This window comes from Chanos chanos, chromosome 7 (genome assembly GCF_902362185.1).
Source record: "Chanos chanos chromosome 7, fChaCha1.1, whole genome shotgun sequence".
Classification (NCBI taxonomy): Eukaryota; Metazoa; Chordata; class Actinopteri; order Gonorynchiformes; family Chanidae; genus Chanos; species Chanos chanos.
The window spans coordinates 44,228,027-44,248,129 of NC_044501.1; the positions used below are offsets into that span (position 1 = coordinate 44,228,027).

Sequence of the window (20,103 nt, forward strand, 5' to 3'; positions counted from 1 at the left end):
CTATTAGATAAACTGACAGTGGGTTCGTTGATGTGAAACTGTTTCACCACGTCAGTGGTGGAAAATCTGAAAGAAACCAATTAGAAAGCAGTCTGAGGTCACCTGCTTGCCAAAAGTTGAAGGACTCTCATTTGGCTGGTGCCCTTCACCTAGGAAGTGTGTGTGTACTCACACAGAAATTAACCAAATACAGTTTGGACAGGCGTTACCAGATGCATTGTATGAGTAGACAATTTTTACTTCATAATTATTTCGCATATCTAATTAACTTATGTTAAACATGTTTAAGTAGACTTTCCTCTCTAGATATTTGGAGGGGGAGGCGCCCCAGCACCCCATTTTAACGTACCGCCACTGGTTGGCAGTCCCTGTTTGCTTCTTCAAAGTGTTGGCACTGAAGCATTGTGGACGAAGGCGGGGTTACAAAACCTACAACATCTTTATGAGAGATGCAAATGGCACAAAAGTAGCCGCAGCCATCTCGATAGCAGCGTGAGGCTAAATTGTTTTGGCAGGCTTAGCATTGCTGAGCAGCTAGATGAAGGCTATAGGATTGGTATTATTGCATAACAAAGAGGTGACCAAAAATCGACACATCTTCTCCAGAACAATAGACTGTGCAAAATGTTGTGAGCCTTTGAGTTGGCTTTGCATGACCATGATGAGTGTGAGAGCTCCGATAAGCCCAGGCTATTCGGTGGGTTGCTCAATTTTGTTGCCCCCCTTGATGGATTGTGACCCAGGAGGGGCTGCATGCATTGGCCATACTGCCAATGGGAAAGAGACTAGTGACTGAGATGAATAATCAGAAAGTCATTGAGAAATTTGCAGGCCAGAAGGAAAGGTCCTAGTAGTGCCACTGACCAGTGTTTAAGCAACACTGCAGTTTTTGTCTTTGTTTTTGTTGTTGTTGAGCTTTGAAGTGCTGCTTCAGTTTAACAGTGTAATGATAATAACTTTTATATTTATATAAAGAATCCTTTCATATTTCTTAATTCTGAGTACATTTGTAACACAGTATTCTTTTAATGCACAGTTTTGTTTAAGGTGTAATGGTAATAACTTCAAACAAATGTGCAACTATGCCCACTCTGCAGGTACACATAGTTTAGAATATCAAAATTTGTAACATGGTCAAAGTTATTCTTTGATACTGTAGAGAAAGATGATCATGAACTCTTTTGATTGTGAAAAAGATATTAGCCAGCAAAGTGATAGAGTGCCAGCACTTTGTTAGAGAAAATTCAGAAAATCAAGACTGTCAGTAAATTTGATGTCATTGTTTGCAGAGGAGGCTGGATGGATGCACAGTGTTGTCTCTGTATTTGAGGAGGAGAAAGACAGAACCAGGGCGTGGCACTATGTCACGAAGCCACCAGGAAGCCGGACGCAAGTGCAGAGATGTATATATTTTAATGTAAACCAGGCGAATACAGACAAACACAGATTCCAACACTGAATCGAAAACAAACAGGAAAGCAACTCAGAATAACTCTAGAAATATCCTAATACGTTTCAGAGCGCTCAGAATGCACATAGGGAAAGTGTAGACTTTGCAAAGACGGAGAGAAACAGTGAAGTTAATAAAGAGGGGGGAATCAGGGAAAACAAAGTGAACACAGGTGTGGATGATGAAGGGACAGGCCGATGATTAGTAAACCGGCGACGCCGACCGCTGAATGGCTGGAGTTGGTGCAGGAGGAGACGAGGTCGTTACACACTAGAGTTAGTAGGCTAAGAGGAATGTGTCCCCGTATTCAGGCAAAGTCACAACGTCATAAAACAGCAGCAATATAAACCTATGAATAAATTATAGCAACTCTCAGGAACTATCGTCTTTAAACTGTCATACTAACACAATCATTTTTTTCAGAGTGTTTGGCAAAATCAAGCATCTGCTATTTTCTAACGGTTTATCCGGACTGTCACACATATCTGAAAGTGTTTACTCGGCCATCCCTGGTCCTCCCAAGGTATGTCAAACCTCACAGAGCTTAAATATCTCAGAAATTATAATACTCTGGTTTTTATGCATCCAGGAGCTGAGGCTTCACTGCTACATCCATCTAGGGAAAAATGGTGTGATCTTCAATCCATTGGATTAACTATTGTTTTTCAACACATTCAACACATCAACACATGACTTTAAAAGTACTCAAAAAACCTGAGGCCTTTAAATACACAAACTTTTTATTTTTAATTAAAAAAATATATTAAATAAACTGTTACTTCTATCTGCATATGTGAGGACAATTGTATTATTCAAGTATGTGATCTTTGATCAGATCTTTGAAAATCATTAGGTTTGGCATGAAGATCCTCCGTCCGAACCACTATTGGAGTGTTTAGACTTGTATTCTTTGGGCCTAAAAAACTGCCATTTGCAGCTCTTTCCATTCCGTGTAGTAAAATGTGTAATTGATCTTGTCATTAAATGTTGCTCTTCTGCAAAATGATTATCATATTTTACAATTTCACCTTTGCACGTTTGGAGCTGGTTCTGCTTTCAAAAAGCACTTTTCTATTTTTATGCTTTTGCACTTTATTTCACTTCCACATTTACATAAATGCAGAAATTGCATCAACAGTGGCAAAAACATCAGTGTAAATGTCATGAATTATTGAATGAGTATTGAATATTTTATACCAGATGTTGTAACATTGAATATCTTGGCACAAATGGAAGCTAACCAGAATCTCCCTCAGACAGGGAACAAATAGCTGTTATTCCATTACAAACTGTCTCTGTGTGTCATTTTCTTTCTTTATCACAACAGCCAGCAGAGATGAATCGACTACGTCAGCCTTATGAGAGACTAGATAATCCCCCTGAGCCTGGTAGAGATGAGGAACCTGCCATGAATCCATGTGAGTGTCACTTATTCTAGTCATAATTAAATCTTCATTGCCACATTAAAGAGCACAAAAATACCAACAGGAGCTGTAAATGATAACAAAATATACAATTCTTTTATGTATTTTTCCTCTAAATGAATATACCTTCACAAGTTGCCATATGCTTTTTGGGGTGTATTTGGGGGTTCAAGCTGTGTTCATCTAGGTAACTGTGGGTAAGTGAAGTAGTTGGAATATGAACTTTAGAACAGTTAATTTATTGAATCCCAATGCAATCCTTGACTTGTCCGAAAATGCTGCCCTCAATTCATCCCTTTTGACTAATTTCCATTCCTTCTTGAGTCAAATTTAACATTCTGTAAATTATTTGACTAGTTATAATATTGACATATGGTCAGTAGAGAATGATATTAGAATGATATGCAACATTTTGTTTCAGACACTGACACCTTAGTGAAAATTTTGGAAAAACATGGATACAGCTATGTTAGAACACTTGGATCTGGACAAACAGGAAGAACACACTTAGTTCAATGTGAAGAAAATGACCAATGGGTAATCAAGGAAATTGAGAGAAGTGATGTACGTAAATGAATGTGATGTTACCTATTGATGAATCAAGTGTAACTGTTCAGTGTCATTTTCTTTACTTAAATGGTGTCTCAAAAATAACTGTGTTGAATGTTCTCATTAATAAATGGAGTGTCATATTATTAGGAACTTCCCAATACTTCACAATATTTTTATACAACTATCGCTCTTCCTGTTCAGGGTGAGCATATGAGAGCAATTCAGGCAGAGGAGGACGCTTTGAGCGCAGTGGGTCATCCGTACATTTCTCTTCTCAAGGAGTCATTTGAAGGTATAAATATTCATCAGTAAACTCACAAATATTGTCACTCAGAAACAAGTTAAAGTATTTTCTATTTGTGAATGTGCAACTTGTCTACATGTATGTCATGGTTTATAGAAGATGCTGGATGTATGTACAGCGATGTCTTAGTTTTACTTGTACTAAACATGAAACAAAAGACTTCTTGGATCTTAGAGAGAACTGGCTCAGGCTTCAGAGTTAACACAACAGGTTAACAATTCAATTCCACACCAAAAGAATAAGGGAAAACCAGGAGTATTTATACAGGCAGAACAAGAATTGATTAAACAAAAACAGCTGGAACCAAACCTACAACGGGGAACGAAGGACATAACACAAAACGTAACATAAAACTGACCAGTAGAGGGGGACAGAGAGAGAGAGACAGGCTATGACAATGTAACTGAAATATCTGATATGATGAATGTTGTCATAAAATGAAGGGCATTTTCTCAAACCTGCCCATGAATAGTCTTGGGAGAAACTGATACCTCCACTGTAAACTATTGCTCTGTTTACAGAAAATGGTAAAACATACATTGTAACTGAGTACTGTGAAGGAGGAGATTTAGCAAGGAAGATTGAAGAACAAAAACAAAATGGACACCCCTTTCCAGAGGAAAAGGTATGATTCATTTGTAGAATTAATATTGAAAATATGAAGGAACCTATTGTGCCACCAAACTGAAATATAGTGAACACTTTGCACAGAGAATAAAGTGTATACATGTGTCTTTGTGCAGATTCTTCACTGGTTTGTGCAGATCTGCTTGGCCCTTAAGTACATCCATGAGAGAAACATTCTTCATAGAGACATCAAGCCTCATGTATGTAAACCAAGAATGAAAGGGGGAAAAACAACTACTGCAGTACCTTTGTTTAACTGCTGAACTTTTTTTTCCTCTATCAATCTCAGAACATCTTTTTGACTGGAGAAGGGTACATCAGTCTAGGAGACTTTGGAAATTCAAAAGTCTTGGACATGTAAAGTATTTCTAAAGTTTGAAAATGTACAGTAAGTTGACCAGTGTTAAGTGAATGTTGAGGGTTGTTTCATCCTAATTGGACATTAATACAGTTGCAAGAGTTAATTTAACACTGACATGTGTCATAAATAGGGGAATGCAACTAAAATTTCCGCCAGTATTGATGAATCTGTCTTTTTCTTTCTCAGATTTGAATTTTATGCCAGGACAAAAACAGGGTCACCCTTCTATATGTCACCAGAGATTATGGAGAAAAGGCCTTACAATAACAAAAGGTACTGAAAACTCTCTCAGAGAATGAGCACAGATATGCTGATAATCATGCTGAGAATTTTCAAATGGTATTGAGTTTGTAAATTGATGGATATTTCTGTGAAAAACAGAATCCATCGCCTAAATTTGGGTATGAATTTGGATCCACACAGAATGATATCTTAGTGATTTTGCCGCAGAGTGCCAGTCATCACCTGTGCATGAAGGAAACCGAGATTAGAATTTATACCCAAGTTTGTGTTTACAGTGGTTTCAGTCTCCTGTGTCGTTATGCGAATATGAAGTATAGCATGAGTGTACACACTGTAATAATCACGTAATTTTGTATAAACTGTAGCATACAAAGATTCATGTGTTATTCCCATTATAATACAGTGACCTCTGGTCCTTGGGATGGGTTCTCCATGACCTCTGCATGCCGGAAATTTTTGTAAGTATGAATTTCGTGTGTGTGTATGTGTGTGTCTGTGCACGTGTGTGAGTTGTGAGTGTGCGTGAATATGAAATTCTCGTAATTTTTTGTCTGTGTGTGTGTGTGTGTGGGGGGGTTTTTTCTGTTATTAAGAGGAAATATATGTATTTGTTGGAATTAATTACAGCATGACTTTACTATAAAATCTGCCTTTTCCCTCTAGTTCAGTGCCACAACACGTCATATCAAATTTGCTGCAAGCTTAGAGGGCTCCCCCCCATCTGTCTCTGCTCATTACTCTAGTGATCTGGAATCACTTATCAGAGAGCTACTGAGTGTGAATCCTGAAGACAGACCTTCAGTGGATGAAATACTGGCAAAACCGTTCCTGTTAAATATAGTTCGGAAAAACCAAAGGGTTCCCGAGGAGGTAGAAAGCAAGCTCCGTGAAAGTGCTGAGAGTTTAATCCCACTCTATAATGATCATTTTGAGGATCTTGAGTCACTCGTGAGAAAGTGGAAGGAGCTAACTGACAATCTGGAAACCTTTCATCGAGGTGCTACTATTGGCAGTCTTTCAGGAGGAGTAATGGGAGCAGTAGGAGGTATCATGACTATTGTGGGTGCTGCCTTAGCCCCCGTCACCCTTGGTGCCTCTCTGATTGTGACAGGAGTGGGCATCGGATTGGCAGCAGCTGGTGGACTGACTGGCGCTGCCTCAAACATTACAAATATGGCCAAACAAAAAACATTGCTGTCAAGTATAGATGAAATACAGAATGAAATTAAAGAAAAGAGTGAGCCCATTGTCAAATGTCTGGGAGAATTAAAGAAGTACCTCAAAAAAGTTCGGAGGTTTGGAACTTTTGCACAGACACAAGCTCAAGAAAGTCCCATACTTGACAATGTTCTTGTTGGAGCCAGAGTAGGGAGAAATGCAGCTTGGATGGGACATTTGGCTGAATTAGCAAGCATTGCCAGTATTGCTGGTGAGGCTGTGAGGGCAGTTCAAGCAGCAACAATAGTGACAGGAGCAATCTTTCTCCTGCTTGATGCCATTTTCATTTTTAGAGATGCCAGGGAAATCCATGAAATGAATAACAAGAAAGATGCCAGAGATGATGAGATAAAATCAAACATACTAAAGGCCATTAATGAGATGAGGAAGGCACAAGAAGAATATGACACCTTCTTAAAACGGTTCAAAGAGGCAAAGGAGCACCTGGAGAAATATCTGCTGTGTCAATAAGTTTTAATAAAATATTGCTATCTGTTACCAAAATGGGCCTGAATGGAATGGTTTGAGAATGCCACCCACTGGGTGTTTTTCCACCTCTGGAGCCTGATCTAGCATGTCATATAGACATAAGAAATCTGTGTAAAATGTCATTGGCAGAGTCATTGTAAAACACATGATGTCCTTATATACTAAAATGGGGTGACCATATGTCCTCTTTTTTGGACCTAAAAAATGCATGCTGCTGGAATTTTTAATTCGCCTAAAATGTGCGGGATTTGGCCTTTGTGGGAGAAATATAACTTTGCCTTAGCTGTAGCTCTCAGAAAAAGTGCCTCATGACTATCGTCACGATAAAGTATTAACCTGATAGGGATCTACGTTTGCTTATTAATTACTATATGCTGCAACAATGTATCTGTATGTTAGTGCAATTACTATATGCTACAAGAATGTATCTGTGTGTTAGAGCAGAGAGCATGTATCATGTAGGAGACAGAGCCTCTGTAAAATGGTAAGACTGTACCACTCAGAGAGCGGGGAACTGGGTGTCTGCACAACTCAAGGAACAAATGTCAGTTATCCTGTGCCCTCTCAGAGGTCATCTGAGGGCCTCCACACATTAGTCTTTAGATCCCTGTCCTAACATATAAGGCTTTGTATTCTTTAATCTCAGAGACAACTGCACTTCATGTCTGAGGTGTGCTTCTCCCATGTACATAGAATAAAGCTAAATGATGCATCACATCTGAAGTTTGTCGTCTCTGAGAAATTAACAACTCTTGCAGCTGGGGACTCTGAATTTCCTCCACAAGTCGCCATTCATTGTGTGTGTACTTGCATTGCTTTGACCTTTCTCTGTAGGTCCTGCCTTTTCTCACGCCACCAATGGACGGTCATTTACACATTCATTGCGTAACCATTGATTTAACTGCATCTCACTCATAACCGTATGCACCACAGCAACCAAGAGACCTTAGGAAAACCAAAATACCACCAAAAGTTGAATGGAGAGAAATAAGGTCATCTTGCCATTGTTGCTATGCCCACAGCTATTTGTCTTATTAAAGACTATCCATCTGTGTGCTGCAGCTCTAAGGTAATGATGCAGGTTCACATTGCATTGCGAGGCATCAGCCTTTCATAAGCAACAGCAGGGACCAGGAGTGACAGACACTTCATTTTCCAATATGTTAGGAGGGGAATGCATCATTCACACAGGCGAGTACAATGATGGCACACAAACTGTCATATGGGTTGAACATCACAACACAAAGACAACATGATCAACAATACACACACACTTTGACTAGACACAAAAAGGGAAACATGAAACAACAATAGTGAACGGAGCTAATTTACAGTTCATCCCCCCATCACACTACAATATTAAAGTTCAATAACAAAGTTGTATGGTTGTGGATGCATTTGTTGCCCCCCTAACAAAATCAGCCCATTATCATCTCAAAAATATAGCAAGAATTAGATGATTCATCCCCAAACAAGACTTAGAAAAGCTCACCCAAGCCTTTATCTCCAGTAGATTGGTTTACTGCAATGCTCTTTTCTCAGGGCTACTGAAAAAAAGCTCTCAGACAGCTACAGCTTATCCAAAACACTGCTGCTAGAGTTCTAACTAAAACCAAGAAAGCTGAACAACTCACACCAATTCTCAGATCTCTGCATTGGCTTCCAGTTAGCCAAAGAATTAGCTTTGAAATACTGTTGGTTGTTTACAAATCACTCAATGGTTTAGGACCAATATACATCTCTGACTTGCTCTCACCATATGAACCCCCTGGACCCCTTAGACCCCTTAGGTCATCTGGGACTGGTCAGCTAACTATTCCCAAAGTTAGAACTAAACACGGTGAAGCAGTGTTTAGTTACTATGCTGCACACAGCTGGAACAAACTTCCAGAAGATGTTAGAAATGCCCCAACTCTGACAACTTTACGTATCATTGACACGACACAAAGATTATCTGGCTGAATATTTCTCATTTTATAATTTGCTGATCCTATACAAGTAAAATAAAAAAAAAATAACAGTAACATGACAAGGTGATGGTGTCAGTCAAAAATGTATGTGCTCTCCAAAAGACAACAGTTTCTAACGACTTTTGACTATAAAAGGGCCCCTCGCTCAAACCGCATCTTGCTCATGCATTCTTACTTCAATTCTTAACAGAAAAAGTTAAAATTCACAGTATAACCTTAAATCATTTTCTAACAATTTTCCAGTTATTTCTGATTAAAAGTAAGTCTTAGAACTGAAGTGCAAGTATTAAAGATTGAATCTACTCTCATTGTGGTTTGGAATGGTTGTGATCACTCCGGGGCATTTCCCATTGATTTCTTTTATTCACATGAATGTGTGTGTGATTCTACAACAGAAAGGTTTAACACCATTATTACACCAAATATAAGCAATTCTAGAATTCAGTAATCAAGGCGCAGCTGCACTCACTGGTTTGAACATTAATGACTCAGCTTAGACAAAGAGACAGAATTTCACAATAACATTACACAATTTACAAAATAACTACCGAGTGTTACTGCATCGACAGGACAACGTTATATCAGAAGCGCGCTGATCACGTACTGGCACCATTTCTCTGTAATGACTTATGCCTGCGCGTTAGTAACACACGCAGCGCCATCTTGTGGCTGGTAACTGGCTTATTTATATGGCCGACCTTGCGTTTGAGCACACGTAGAGCCTACTTTGTACAGAGCACCGCTAAACTTTTTTCAACAAATTAAATTCTATTTTCTAATAATGGATTACAACAACGTGGCCCCCTTAAGGGATATGAAACGTTTACAGCCAGATGATGTTTTTAATTCGACACGTTTGAAACTTGAGGATGATGATGTGCACAGTAGTAGATTTGTAGGCATGACATGTTATGCATATCTTGCATAAATTTAACAATTATCTTCATACAATCATACTAACTTGGGTTCATGTTGATAAATATGAGTGGACAGGATGTGAGCAACCATTCGTTTCACTTTTATGACTGATAGCCTGTAGCCTATTCCTTTTTTTATTTCAATTCCAATCTTAAAATATGGACATTACAAGTAGAAAGCAGCGATCACGAGTGTGTGAACATTTCGACCTGTTGGCCATCAAGAGCTACTATTTGTCTTTAGTATTAGGACTTCTGAAACAAATAACGGTAGTTGTTGTTGACTTTATTGGTCTTTATTCTTTATTTTGAAACCAGGACCCCCACAATTGAAAAACGGGCATAGCAAAAACTGTTCATTTTATGACAAATTTCAAGCTAAATGAAGCATAAGATGCTCATAATGTTTGTGTGATATCATAACATGCTTTCCATTAATAGGTAAAATATGATCTTTTTTGAGGGAATAGTTATATTGTAGTTAATTGAGACATATTGCAACATATGCATTTCTGGAAACACTTTAATGAGTAACCAGTGGTTACTAGAAGATCAGAATGAACAGACATAGCTTTCTTAGGCTTTCAGTGTACACATCGTATCAAAACTGAAATCAACGAGGCGTTGTATGCATTCTCTCTCCGCAGTCTCGAGTTCATGGCTGCCATAATTTCTGCAAACCACCAGATGTCACTGTGCTGTCTGAAGCTGCCCTTCGAAACTTTGAATCTTTTTTTCAGAACAATCAGGAAGAAGCCTCAGAAGCTTCACAAGGCTTCCTCCGCCCATCCCTATCAGCCGCCACTGATATGTCTATACTGTCAGCACTTCTTATGGCCTATACTTTGTACCGCCTTCTGGAGGATACAAATAAACGAATAAAGATAGCAGAATGTATGAACTCTGAGACCAACTTTTGTTCCTTAAAGATATTTTAACCGGATCATGGAAGAAATTCATAAATGTACGCTAAAATTATTATTTCAAAACACAGTACTACACTGCATAACACTCCATTAAAAATAAAACTAGTCACAAAAAGATAGACAAATCATATTTAATAAGTAAATAATACAAAAGCGAGTGAGTCAGTGAGTGAATCAGTGAGAGAGGGAGCGATTTTGTTATTTATTGAGTTAGTGATTTGGTTATTCAGTGACTGAATGACTTAATGAATAGGGATGATGGTACACTATTTTCCTTTGAATGTGTCAGCAATTTTCTGTACAGATACGCTATCAAAAATTACATTTTGATATCCAGGAAGTGTGTCTGTTCAAGTGTATGTTGATGTTCATGGGATGACCAAGTGATTACAGCTTTACATCATGTCTTAAATACCAACAGTGAAAGATGCTACAGCACAAATGAAATCCCAGTAGATTTTAATGTATTTCAGGTCATTACAGAAAATATGTGAAAGGGAAAAATAAATGAAAACTGACAAATTAGGCTGTGGTGACCATGGCCAATCATTCTGAGAAATCAACAAATCTGTCTGTCTATGTATGTATGTATGTATGTATGTATGTATGTATGTATGTATGTATGTATGTATGTATCTATCTATCTATCTATCTATCTATCTATCTATCTATCTATCTATCTATCTATCTATCAAACAAACAAACAAACAAACAAATGAACAAACAAAAGATAAACATATGGAGATGTTAATCCAACTTTTTATATGGCAAGCTGGCTAATCTGATCATGGTTATCTCATTATGTGTTTTGACCTTTTACCTGTGAAGTGGGGCCAGTGTTAATGGCTTTTCTCACACACAGCTGATCACAACTAGCGAACACAGGCACTTATTTTAAATGACTAAAGAAGACCAGGATGTTGCAGGACTTTAAAAAGTTTGAATTCTTTTTGGATGTTGCAAAAAAAAAAAAAAAGAAGGAAAGAAAGACAGAAGTTTGGGAGAAGGCAGAACAACAAACATAACTTTGAAACTTAAGACAAAGTTCTTAGCATTCAGTTGTGTATCCTGGTTTGAGTCACTCAGTTATTTCTCCAACCACACAACAAATTCAAAATTTCTATTCGGAAGATCTGCTTGAATGGAATTTTCCGAATTTTAAAAATAATTGAAAAGAAGAAGAAAAAACACGTCTTCTTTGGCCATAAAACCAAACTGAATAAGTTTGTGTGATCTGTGCATCAAACTCTGTATGATAGAACAGAACAATTACTATGCTGAATGGCTCTACAGAATACAGAGTGCTTACAAGCTATGAATACAGACTATAGCATTTATGAGTTGTATTTTTAATACACACACACACACAAACACATACACACACACACACAAACACACACACAGAGTATGAAATAAGACAAAAGATCAGAGTAAAGTAATATTCAAAGTTCAGTGTTTATTTTGCTGTCCCATCAGAATTTCATGTGCAGAGGACTTTTCTTATTAAGCATTTCTACAGACACCTGGACCTGAGACCCCCAGTGAGCAAAAGCCTAAGGCAACAGTGGCAAGGAAAAACTCCCTCAGATTATGAGGAAGAAACCTTGAGAGGAACCCGACTCAAAGGGGAAGACCATCCTCTTTTGGCACAAAACAGGTTGTCTGATTTCACACAGGGACCTTTTTTCTCCACGATTGGGGACACCCCACGAGGCAACAGGAGAGACCACTGGAGCCTGAAGAATCAGCAGACACCCTGTGAAAAGAGAGAAAAAGAGTCTGTCAGGATCATATCAGTTTAATGAACTTTCAGTCATTAACCAACAATATGAAAGAGCAGTGTGTGTGCTTCACCTGCATAAATCTTTGTTGTAGCACGAGTGTCTACTCCTTCAGTTGATAAAACAAAACATAGGCCGTGGTCCTCCTCTTTTTAAGAGCGAGCTCCCTCGTTGTCGTGGAGACGCTCTTATCGCTGACTGATAACCAGCGTGAATCTTTCTGGCTGGTGCAGTCAGCTACATAGTGCCCTGAGGAGAGGAATTCAGTTTGAAGGGGTTTTGTGAATAGTCATATTTAAAAATGAGCACAAAGTTAATTGTTTAGTAAGTCATGAGAAAATAATTTGCTTATATCAATAGTTCTAATAGCACTACCTCTGCCCACAACCATTATAACTGTAGACTGTAGACTGTGTGTCAGTGAACTTACCAGAGTTCAAAGTGAAAAGTGAGCACGGTGTTAATTGTTTAGTGAAATTCATGAGAAAGTCATGAGAAAATGATAGTTCTATGACTGCTACTTCTGTCCCACACACAGTATGACTGTAGACTAAGAGTGTGAGTCTGTTTGGTGGATGTGATTGAAATAGTGGTGTGTATGTGAATATTTCCATATGAGGATATTAATACACAGAACAGTCTCCAGTGTTTGTTTATGGATGTTCTGGGCTGTAAGGTGTGTGTTGTGTGTCAGTGATCTTACCAGAGTTCATCGTGGAGCCGATGTGACTGAGTACACTGACTAGAGTGTACCTGCCGCTCTTCTCAACCTACAAACCACAGACAACACACACATACACACACACACACACACACACACCACCAAAGGACAGAAACAAAACACACGTTATCTGGTATGTGATATCCTTTCTTGTCCTCTCTCTTTATCGTTCCGTTTCTCTCTCCAACACACACTTTCCCTCTCTCTCTCTCTCTCTCTCTCTCGCTCTCTGTCAGTCTGTCTGTTTCTTTCTCTCTCTCTCACTCTCTGCGTCTCTGTCTCTCTCTCTCCGTATATCTCTTTCTCTCACTCTCTCTTTCTCTTCTATCACACATTACATCACCCTGCTTCTCTCTGTTTTCTATCTTATCTTTCCCTCACCATGTTGTCCCTGTCTGATGCTCTCTCCTCTGCTTTGTCCTCTGCTTTTATGAAGGAAAAGAAAAAATGAGCTCTTAAGCACTGCTCTGAGTTTGATGTCTTCTGTCTATGATAATCTGCATCTACAGTACATGTCTGTGATTCTGCTTTTGATTCATAATGTCTCTCTTGCTTGAATTAGTTCTCTCTGTCTCTTACGATTTTGGTAACATACCTGTGCAGATCACGTCCTGCTGACAGCCGATGACCCCTGACCCCGGCCTCACAGTGGTGACACGGCTGTAACACAACATCATATAAATGAGTTTATTCAGTATTATTATGTGTGTGTGTGTGTGTGTGTGTGCGCGTGTGTGTGCGCGCGTGTGTGTGTGTGTGTGTGTGTGTGTGTTTTCTCACCCCTGATGTGGTACATTGAGGCGCAGCTCAGGGAGGAGGTTAATCTCGTCCTTCTGTTTGACCGGCCTGAAGGACGGAGTGAATCTGTATCTTTTAATGTGGAGCACAAGGACCCTATAGAGAGAGAAACACAGATCCATTACCACCAAAATCAAAATCAAATTAACTTTCAACAATACTGTTAAAACATAACCAAAGTACACAAATGTGTATGTTAAAGTTAAAATCAACATAGTTCAACAATAGCATCAAGAACTTTTAAGAATGAGGTAGACAATAGTCCAGTGAAAATTCAAAAGATTCAGTGACAAGGTTTAAAGTCAGTCACTAACAATGAATCATTTAGTTGAATAGCGACACATTCAGTTTGCATTGAACTCTTAATGGTGATTAAAATCTTGCTGTGTGTTAACTCACCTGGGCAGTGTGTGAAACTTGTAGCTCCACGTGGAGGACTGTCCATTACAGGTCTCACACCTGCACTCCACTTCTGAGCCCTACAGAGCACACACAACACAGGCCTGAGTTAAGATTACACTCAACATCTGGACCCAGGAGTTTACATAGATTTAATGTTAAATGTATCACTTCATTAAGTATGACTTTAGACTAGTAATGTTTTATACAGGCTGCTGTACAGAGAGAAAAAGACTCTGACCTTCAGGTACTGGTTCAGGCTGTCGATGACTGAGCCCCTTGGAACCAGGTCCACGGAGAGATGTGTGTACTCCTCCACTTTGGTCCTCTGAGCTCCACAGCTGGAGAACACAAAAATGACACGTAAATACACATGTACCAACACTTTAAACTCCCAGTAATTAAATGCAGCTATTATTATCATTACTATTACTAGTAGTAGTAGTAGTAGTAGTAGTAGTAGTAGTTGTAGTAGTAGTAGTGATGGTATTAGAGTCTTTGTACCTGTTGCAGGTTCTGACACACATTAGCTGGAAGCTCAGGTATTTGTTCACTGGGCATTGGTAGCTCAGGTTTCCAACCAACCCCAGAGTCAAATCTTGGTTCTGCATTTGGGACAGTGTGAACATCAGGAACTCGTGAGCATCCTGAAAACACACGGAAACACAAACTTCATGTCAACACACATCCTCATTTACAACAAAAGTATCAGCACTTTAATGTCCAGTAGACTGAGTACACTGTGTGTGTTCTTACATTCTGTCTGTCGATCCTGAACTCAGGGTTGAAGGCTGCTGCCGTGTCGATCAGCTCCATCAGGAGAACAGCCTTCCACATCACGTCAGAACAGAATCTCAGCGCCCACAGGTCCATAAAACACCTGCACAGTGAGAGAGAGATAAGAGAGATGAAACAATACGTATGAAGACATATGGAGGGAAGGAGAAGGAAAAACAGAAGTTGAGCCCAGTTGAAGGGGACTTTGTGTGTGTGTCTTTATACCTGATGAACTGGGCTGAGGGCTGGTTGATCCAGTTCTCTCTGTGGTCAGACAGCTCACGGCAGAAGGGCTCCAGACTAAACAGACACTGCAGTGTTGAATTGACGTAGCAGGTCTGTCCCAGATTTGGCAAACTGAAATAACACAGGGTCAATTAAGACATGTCATATGGACACACACACACGCACACAGCTTATTAGAAGAAACATGTTTATGATCACACACACACACACACACACACGCATACAGTACATTAAAAACACAAATATCTTATACAGTGCGTGTGAGTACCCACTCTCTGTCTCTCACACTCTCACACACACACACACACACACACACACACTTTACCCTCTGTTCAGGAGCTGTGTCTCACTGATGATGGAGACTGTCTGAGGGTGTGGTCTCACAGCCTGCTCTGTCTCCTTCACCTCTATAACCTGAGGAGCTTCACTGTCTCCAGCAGAACAGCGCACAGCACTCCTGAAATGGAGACAGACAGAGAAAGGGAAAGAGACAGAGAGAGAAAGGGTTTGCACTGTAGCCATGTTCATTCAATTTAAAATTTGTCTTAACCATTAACTACCCATTCATAGGTTTCTGTCTAGCAGCAAGACGACAGGTTTAAGTAAACACATACACTTAATAAATGTAAGCATATAAGGAAAAGGTAACATATAGTGATACATTTAATATAAATATTTTAATTCAGCTTTGTTTGTCTAACAGGTTTATGGGCTTGTTGCTCGTGTTAAAAGAGTCAAACTCACTTGTCCACAATCGAGGAAATATCCCCATTTTCTGAGGTCACCGGGGCCCTTTCTTTGTTCTCCTCTGAAGCCACTGGGACGATGACCTCTTCAGTCACTGGTGTGACTGGGATTTCCTCCGTCGTCTCAGTGGAAACTGTGGTTGTAGTGACTGTTTCACTTGAGACGTCACGTTCTGCTGGAGCCTCCTCAGGAATCAGCTCCTCTTCTTTAACAGCCTCCTGAGCTGCGGGAGTCTCGCTCTCCTGGGTGGGTTCTGGACTCACCTCAGGAAGGGGCTCCTCTGTAGTTACAGCAGGACTCACTGCTGTTTGGACCAGCTCCTCTTCAGCTGTGTGAGTGGTCCTGAGGGGAAAGGCAGAAATCAGTCAGTCACACAAAAACTTCTCTCCCTCTGTTCACACACAGACACACACACATACATACATACAGACACAGATACATTATATATATATATATATATATATATATATATATATATATATATATATAACATAAAATGGTACGTTACATTTCAGATATTTCGGTCTCCTGACGAGTGGGCTCAGTGGTGCTGGCATCGTTCCTCCTCTCACTGTCCACATCCTCGCTTAGGCGAGAGGTCCTTTTTTTCACCAAACAAAAAAAAATTAAAACAAAACAGTGTAAGCTGTTGGCGTTCGACAAAATACGAAGCTGTACGACTAAGTCTGTCGCTTCTGTGAAACCAGCCACTACACATTTCCTCACGACAAACTGGTTGAAATTCCATTAGCTTCGAGGAGAACGGGTACTTGCGCAACGACGACCGCAAATACATCGGTGAGCGTCAGTGCCCGCGGAAGAGCCGTCATAGAGACCCTGTACGCGACACCTGACCGCTGAAACACAGCTGTTTGCATTAAATTAAACAATTCTGACATAAACGACGTTATTCTCAAGAACACTTATTATACCAGCATCAAATACACAATTATCATATGTTTATCTGTATGAGACAAAAAATGAAACAGGTTTTTATTATCCCTAAATTTAAGACAGAATTACAAAGAGAGAGACAGAGAGAGAGATTGCATATTACCTGTCCCTGGCGGTGTTAGTTTGATTCAGAGGAACAATCTTACCCCGCTGAGAAGAAAAAAAAATCGAGTTATAATGCATACACATATTAGAAATGTTTCGTATTATTTATACTGTAATTATTCTGCAGAGGACATCTATACCTTGATAAAATGTAGCCACTCTAATGTTCAAAAACCTTACCTTAGGGAAACAACACAAAAATTTCGAAAAGCAAGGCATAGTGCTTCTTCCAAGACAAGTCAAGTCCGCAGTGCTTGAAAAAGTTCAACGAAGTCGTCAAGTGTTCAAGTGAACGGGACGAACGCGATCTCGACCTATATGCGAGTTATTTGCATCATCGGCTGATCGCTTATTGTGACGTCATTTTCCTCTATCTGTGTAAATATTTTGGAAAGCATATGGCCTATAGAGTGTCTATGGCGGTCAAAAATGGCCCCTCAGACTCTGGATAACTTGACGTTTTATGACACCAAAGAGAAGTTTTCGGAGTAAATTTTAGCATGCCTGTTTATTTACGTATTTATTTGTTCATATTATAGACACTTTGGGTCGTTATAATATCAACTAATTTACGCTGTTTTTCAATGCATAGGCTTTTTGTATGCCCACAATTAGGCCAAGGTAATCAACTGGTTAACTGATGGTTAACGCCAGATTTTGGGTGCTAGAGTTAGTCTTTCCTTTTGCGTTACAACTCAGTGCTGGCAAGCAAAGGCTCACATCTGAAGTACATGTAATTGCAATTTCAAATCAATAAAAGCTTTTAGATACAACTTAGTTTTTTTGTTTGACAGTTTAAGTGCGGCGTGCGTCAGTGATTGTAAGAGCTAAACACTGTTGTGCTAAGGGTGCATCTTTCGTAAATAAGGGGAAGATTTGTAATTAACTGTATTGTTATATATGTATATATGCCTTTTTTAACATTGCCATTGCCAATTACCGTAATTTCCCTGCCGTATGCCTTTACTAGGATACGAGTATTGGTATATGTAGGCTAGTCCCTTTTAATACGTACTAGCCACGTAGCCGTATAAAGGATAAAGGATAAACGTAGCATAAATGATATTATGCTTGTGTACCTGTACAGTGACGTGCATGACCTAAGTGTAACCCCTCCTCCGTTGCCATAGTGTCGGTCAACGGTCAGCGTTCATTAGCGAGCCAATATGGCGGCTAAAGATGGCGGCGCCCTGCGAATTATTTTCTTAGCATAGCCATTTAGCATGCTAACGTTAGCTATGTAGCATAATACAGTCAAGATACCGATATGGCCACCGCACACTAGCGCTATCAGTGGGCTCATGAACGTGGACCAACAAGTTATTAGAGTGTATCTAGTCATGCAACCAGATGTTCCCTGTAAATAGTATTGTTTACGTGTATGCATTTGTATGTATGTTTATGTTTACATCCACGATTCACTGTTTATTCATGGTTTATATGTTTATTTCCAGTAACCACACCAGACCATACCTTGCCAAACCTCAGCCTCGTGCTGTGCGTTTGTAATAAATATTAAAACCCAAACTGGATGCTTGAATTGTGTTCTGACTGACACCCCACGGTGACAACAAGGTCCCTTAAACAGCGCACAGGCACAGTGACACAGGGAGCAGCACACCTAACACTACACTCTCTGTCACTCTCCTTTTCAATAACTATAACTATACTTGTCATGACTGTGGGGAGTGTCATTCCTTTTTTGGCCATAGGGGTCCTCAGCCTTTTTGTTTTGTCCTTGCCACATGTTCAGTTTCCCTGTTCTTCATTACTGATGTATTGGTATCACCTGTGTCTTGTGTTCTTCATTATTGATGTATTGGTATCACCTGTGTCTTGTCTTGGCTGTCTGTTTAAACCATGGTCTTCCGTTCATTCTTTGCTTAGTCTTTGAGCTGTTCTCTATGTGTGTGTGTGTGTGTGTGTGTGTGTGTGTGTGTGTGTGTGTGTGTGTGTGTGTGTGTGTGTGTGTGTGTGTGTGTGTGTGTGTGTGTGTGTGTGTGTGTGTGTGTGTGTGTGAGAGAGAGAGAGAGAGAGAGAGAGAGAGTGTGTGTGTGAGAGAGAGAGAGTGTGAGAGTGTGTGAGAGTGTGTGAGTTCTTTCTTGAGTCCTAGTTCTGGTTTATGTAAGATGAGTTCTTTTTTTTTTATTGGACTCTGTAAGTTTCTGCCTTTTGATGAAGTGTGTCTGTTTGCCTTTTCGGATTGAGCCTGTTTTCACTATCGATTTCTGTTTTTCATTTTGGATTGTGCTGCTTTTTTCTGGACTTGTGAGATTTTGTGTTTCATTAAAACCCTTTTTGAGATCCAACCTAATCTCCTGTGTCTGACTCTGTAACTACCCCAATCCTGGGTGGAGTGTTTACTGAGTGTTTGTCTTCTGCCCAGGCAACCAGGGTTCAAAGCCCACCAGGTCTAGCCTTGTGACAATGCTATTACTCACTACTGGGGTGACTTAGGCCTTCATGTTCCAGAACTTTTGAACTTTAAGTTGCAGGTGCAAGTATTCACTGATTTTCTTCTGGTCTTTGGTGACTTTTAAGGCCTTCCCAGTAAACGCCAATCCCCAGTTAAAGTCTCTAATGAGTACCATTTCTCAGTCATTTACATCAGAGTCATTGATAACAGAGACAAGGCAGCTCAATCAGAGAAATGTAACATTGTTACTGTAATTAAGGAGTTTACTGGCAAGTATATTGGCAAGGTTTGTTCAACCAAGAATTCATATAGCATATAGTAGTTCATTTTGCTGATGCTTTTATTGATTAGCTGTTTCACTTGATTGATTCATTTCAAGGCAAAAAGATTAATGCAAGCAGGAGACAGAACATACTGTGATTATTACCCCCCCCCCCTTTTTTAATCTTTTTGTTGATTTGAGTTGATGACTCAGTGGTAGTGAATTTCAAACACTGCTGAGTCTTAGAACCTCTTCATTTTGCCAAATTCATTGCACATATTGATGCAAGTCTCCTTGAACAGTCTTCAACATTCCACCCTGCTGAACATGAAACAAATATTCATTTAGCACATAATACGTCATAAGAAAAGTAACTGTTATTCATTTGCTATACTTGTCGGTAATCGTGGAATACA

The 20,103-nt window shown here is 39.6% G+C and overlaps 1 protein-coding gene across 1 annotated transcript; it reads left to right on the plus strand.

Moving 5' to 3' along the window:
- Positions 1-1,082: 1,082 nt before the first annotated feature.
- LOC115816456 (apolipoprotein L1-like) lies at positions 1,083-6,650 on the plus strand. The gene is made up of 3 exons (XM_030779411.1): positions 1,083-1,097; positions 4,474-4,557; positions 5,625-6,650. The coding sequence occupies exons 1-3, from the start codon at positions 1,083-1,085 to the stop codon at positions 6,648-6,650; spliced, it is 1,125 nt and encodes a 374-aa protein (XP_030635271.1).
- The last annotated feature ends 13,453 nt before the right edge of the window (positions 6,651-20,103 follow it).

What these genes read in the sequence shown, in the direction of transcription:
- LOC115816456 (XM_030779411.1), top strand. An exon ending in ATAGAGACATCAAGCCTCAT is followed by an intron (nt 4,558 to 5,624) that starts GTATGTAAACCA and finishes TTTTCCCTCTAG; the next exon opens with TTCAGTGCCACAACACGTCA.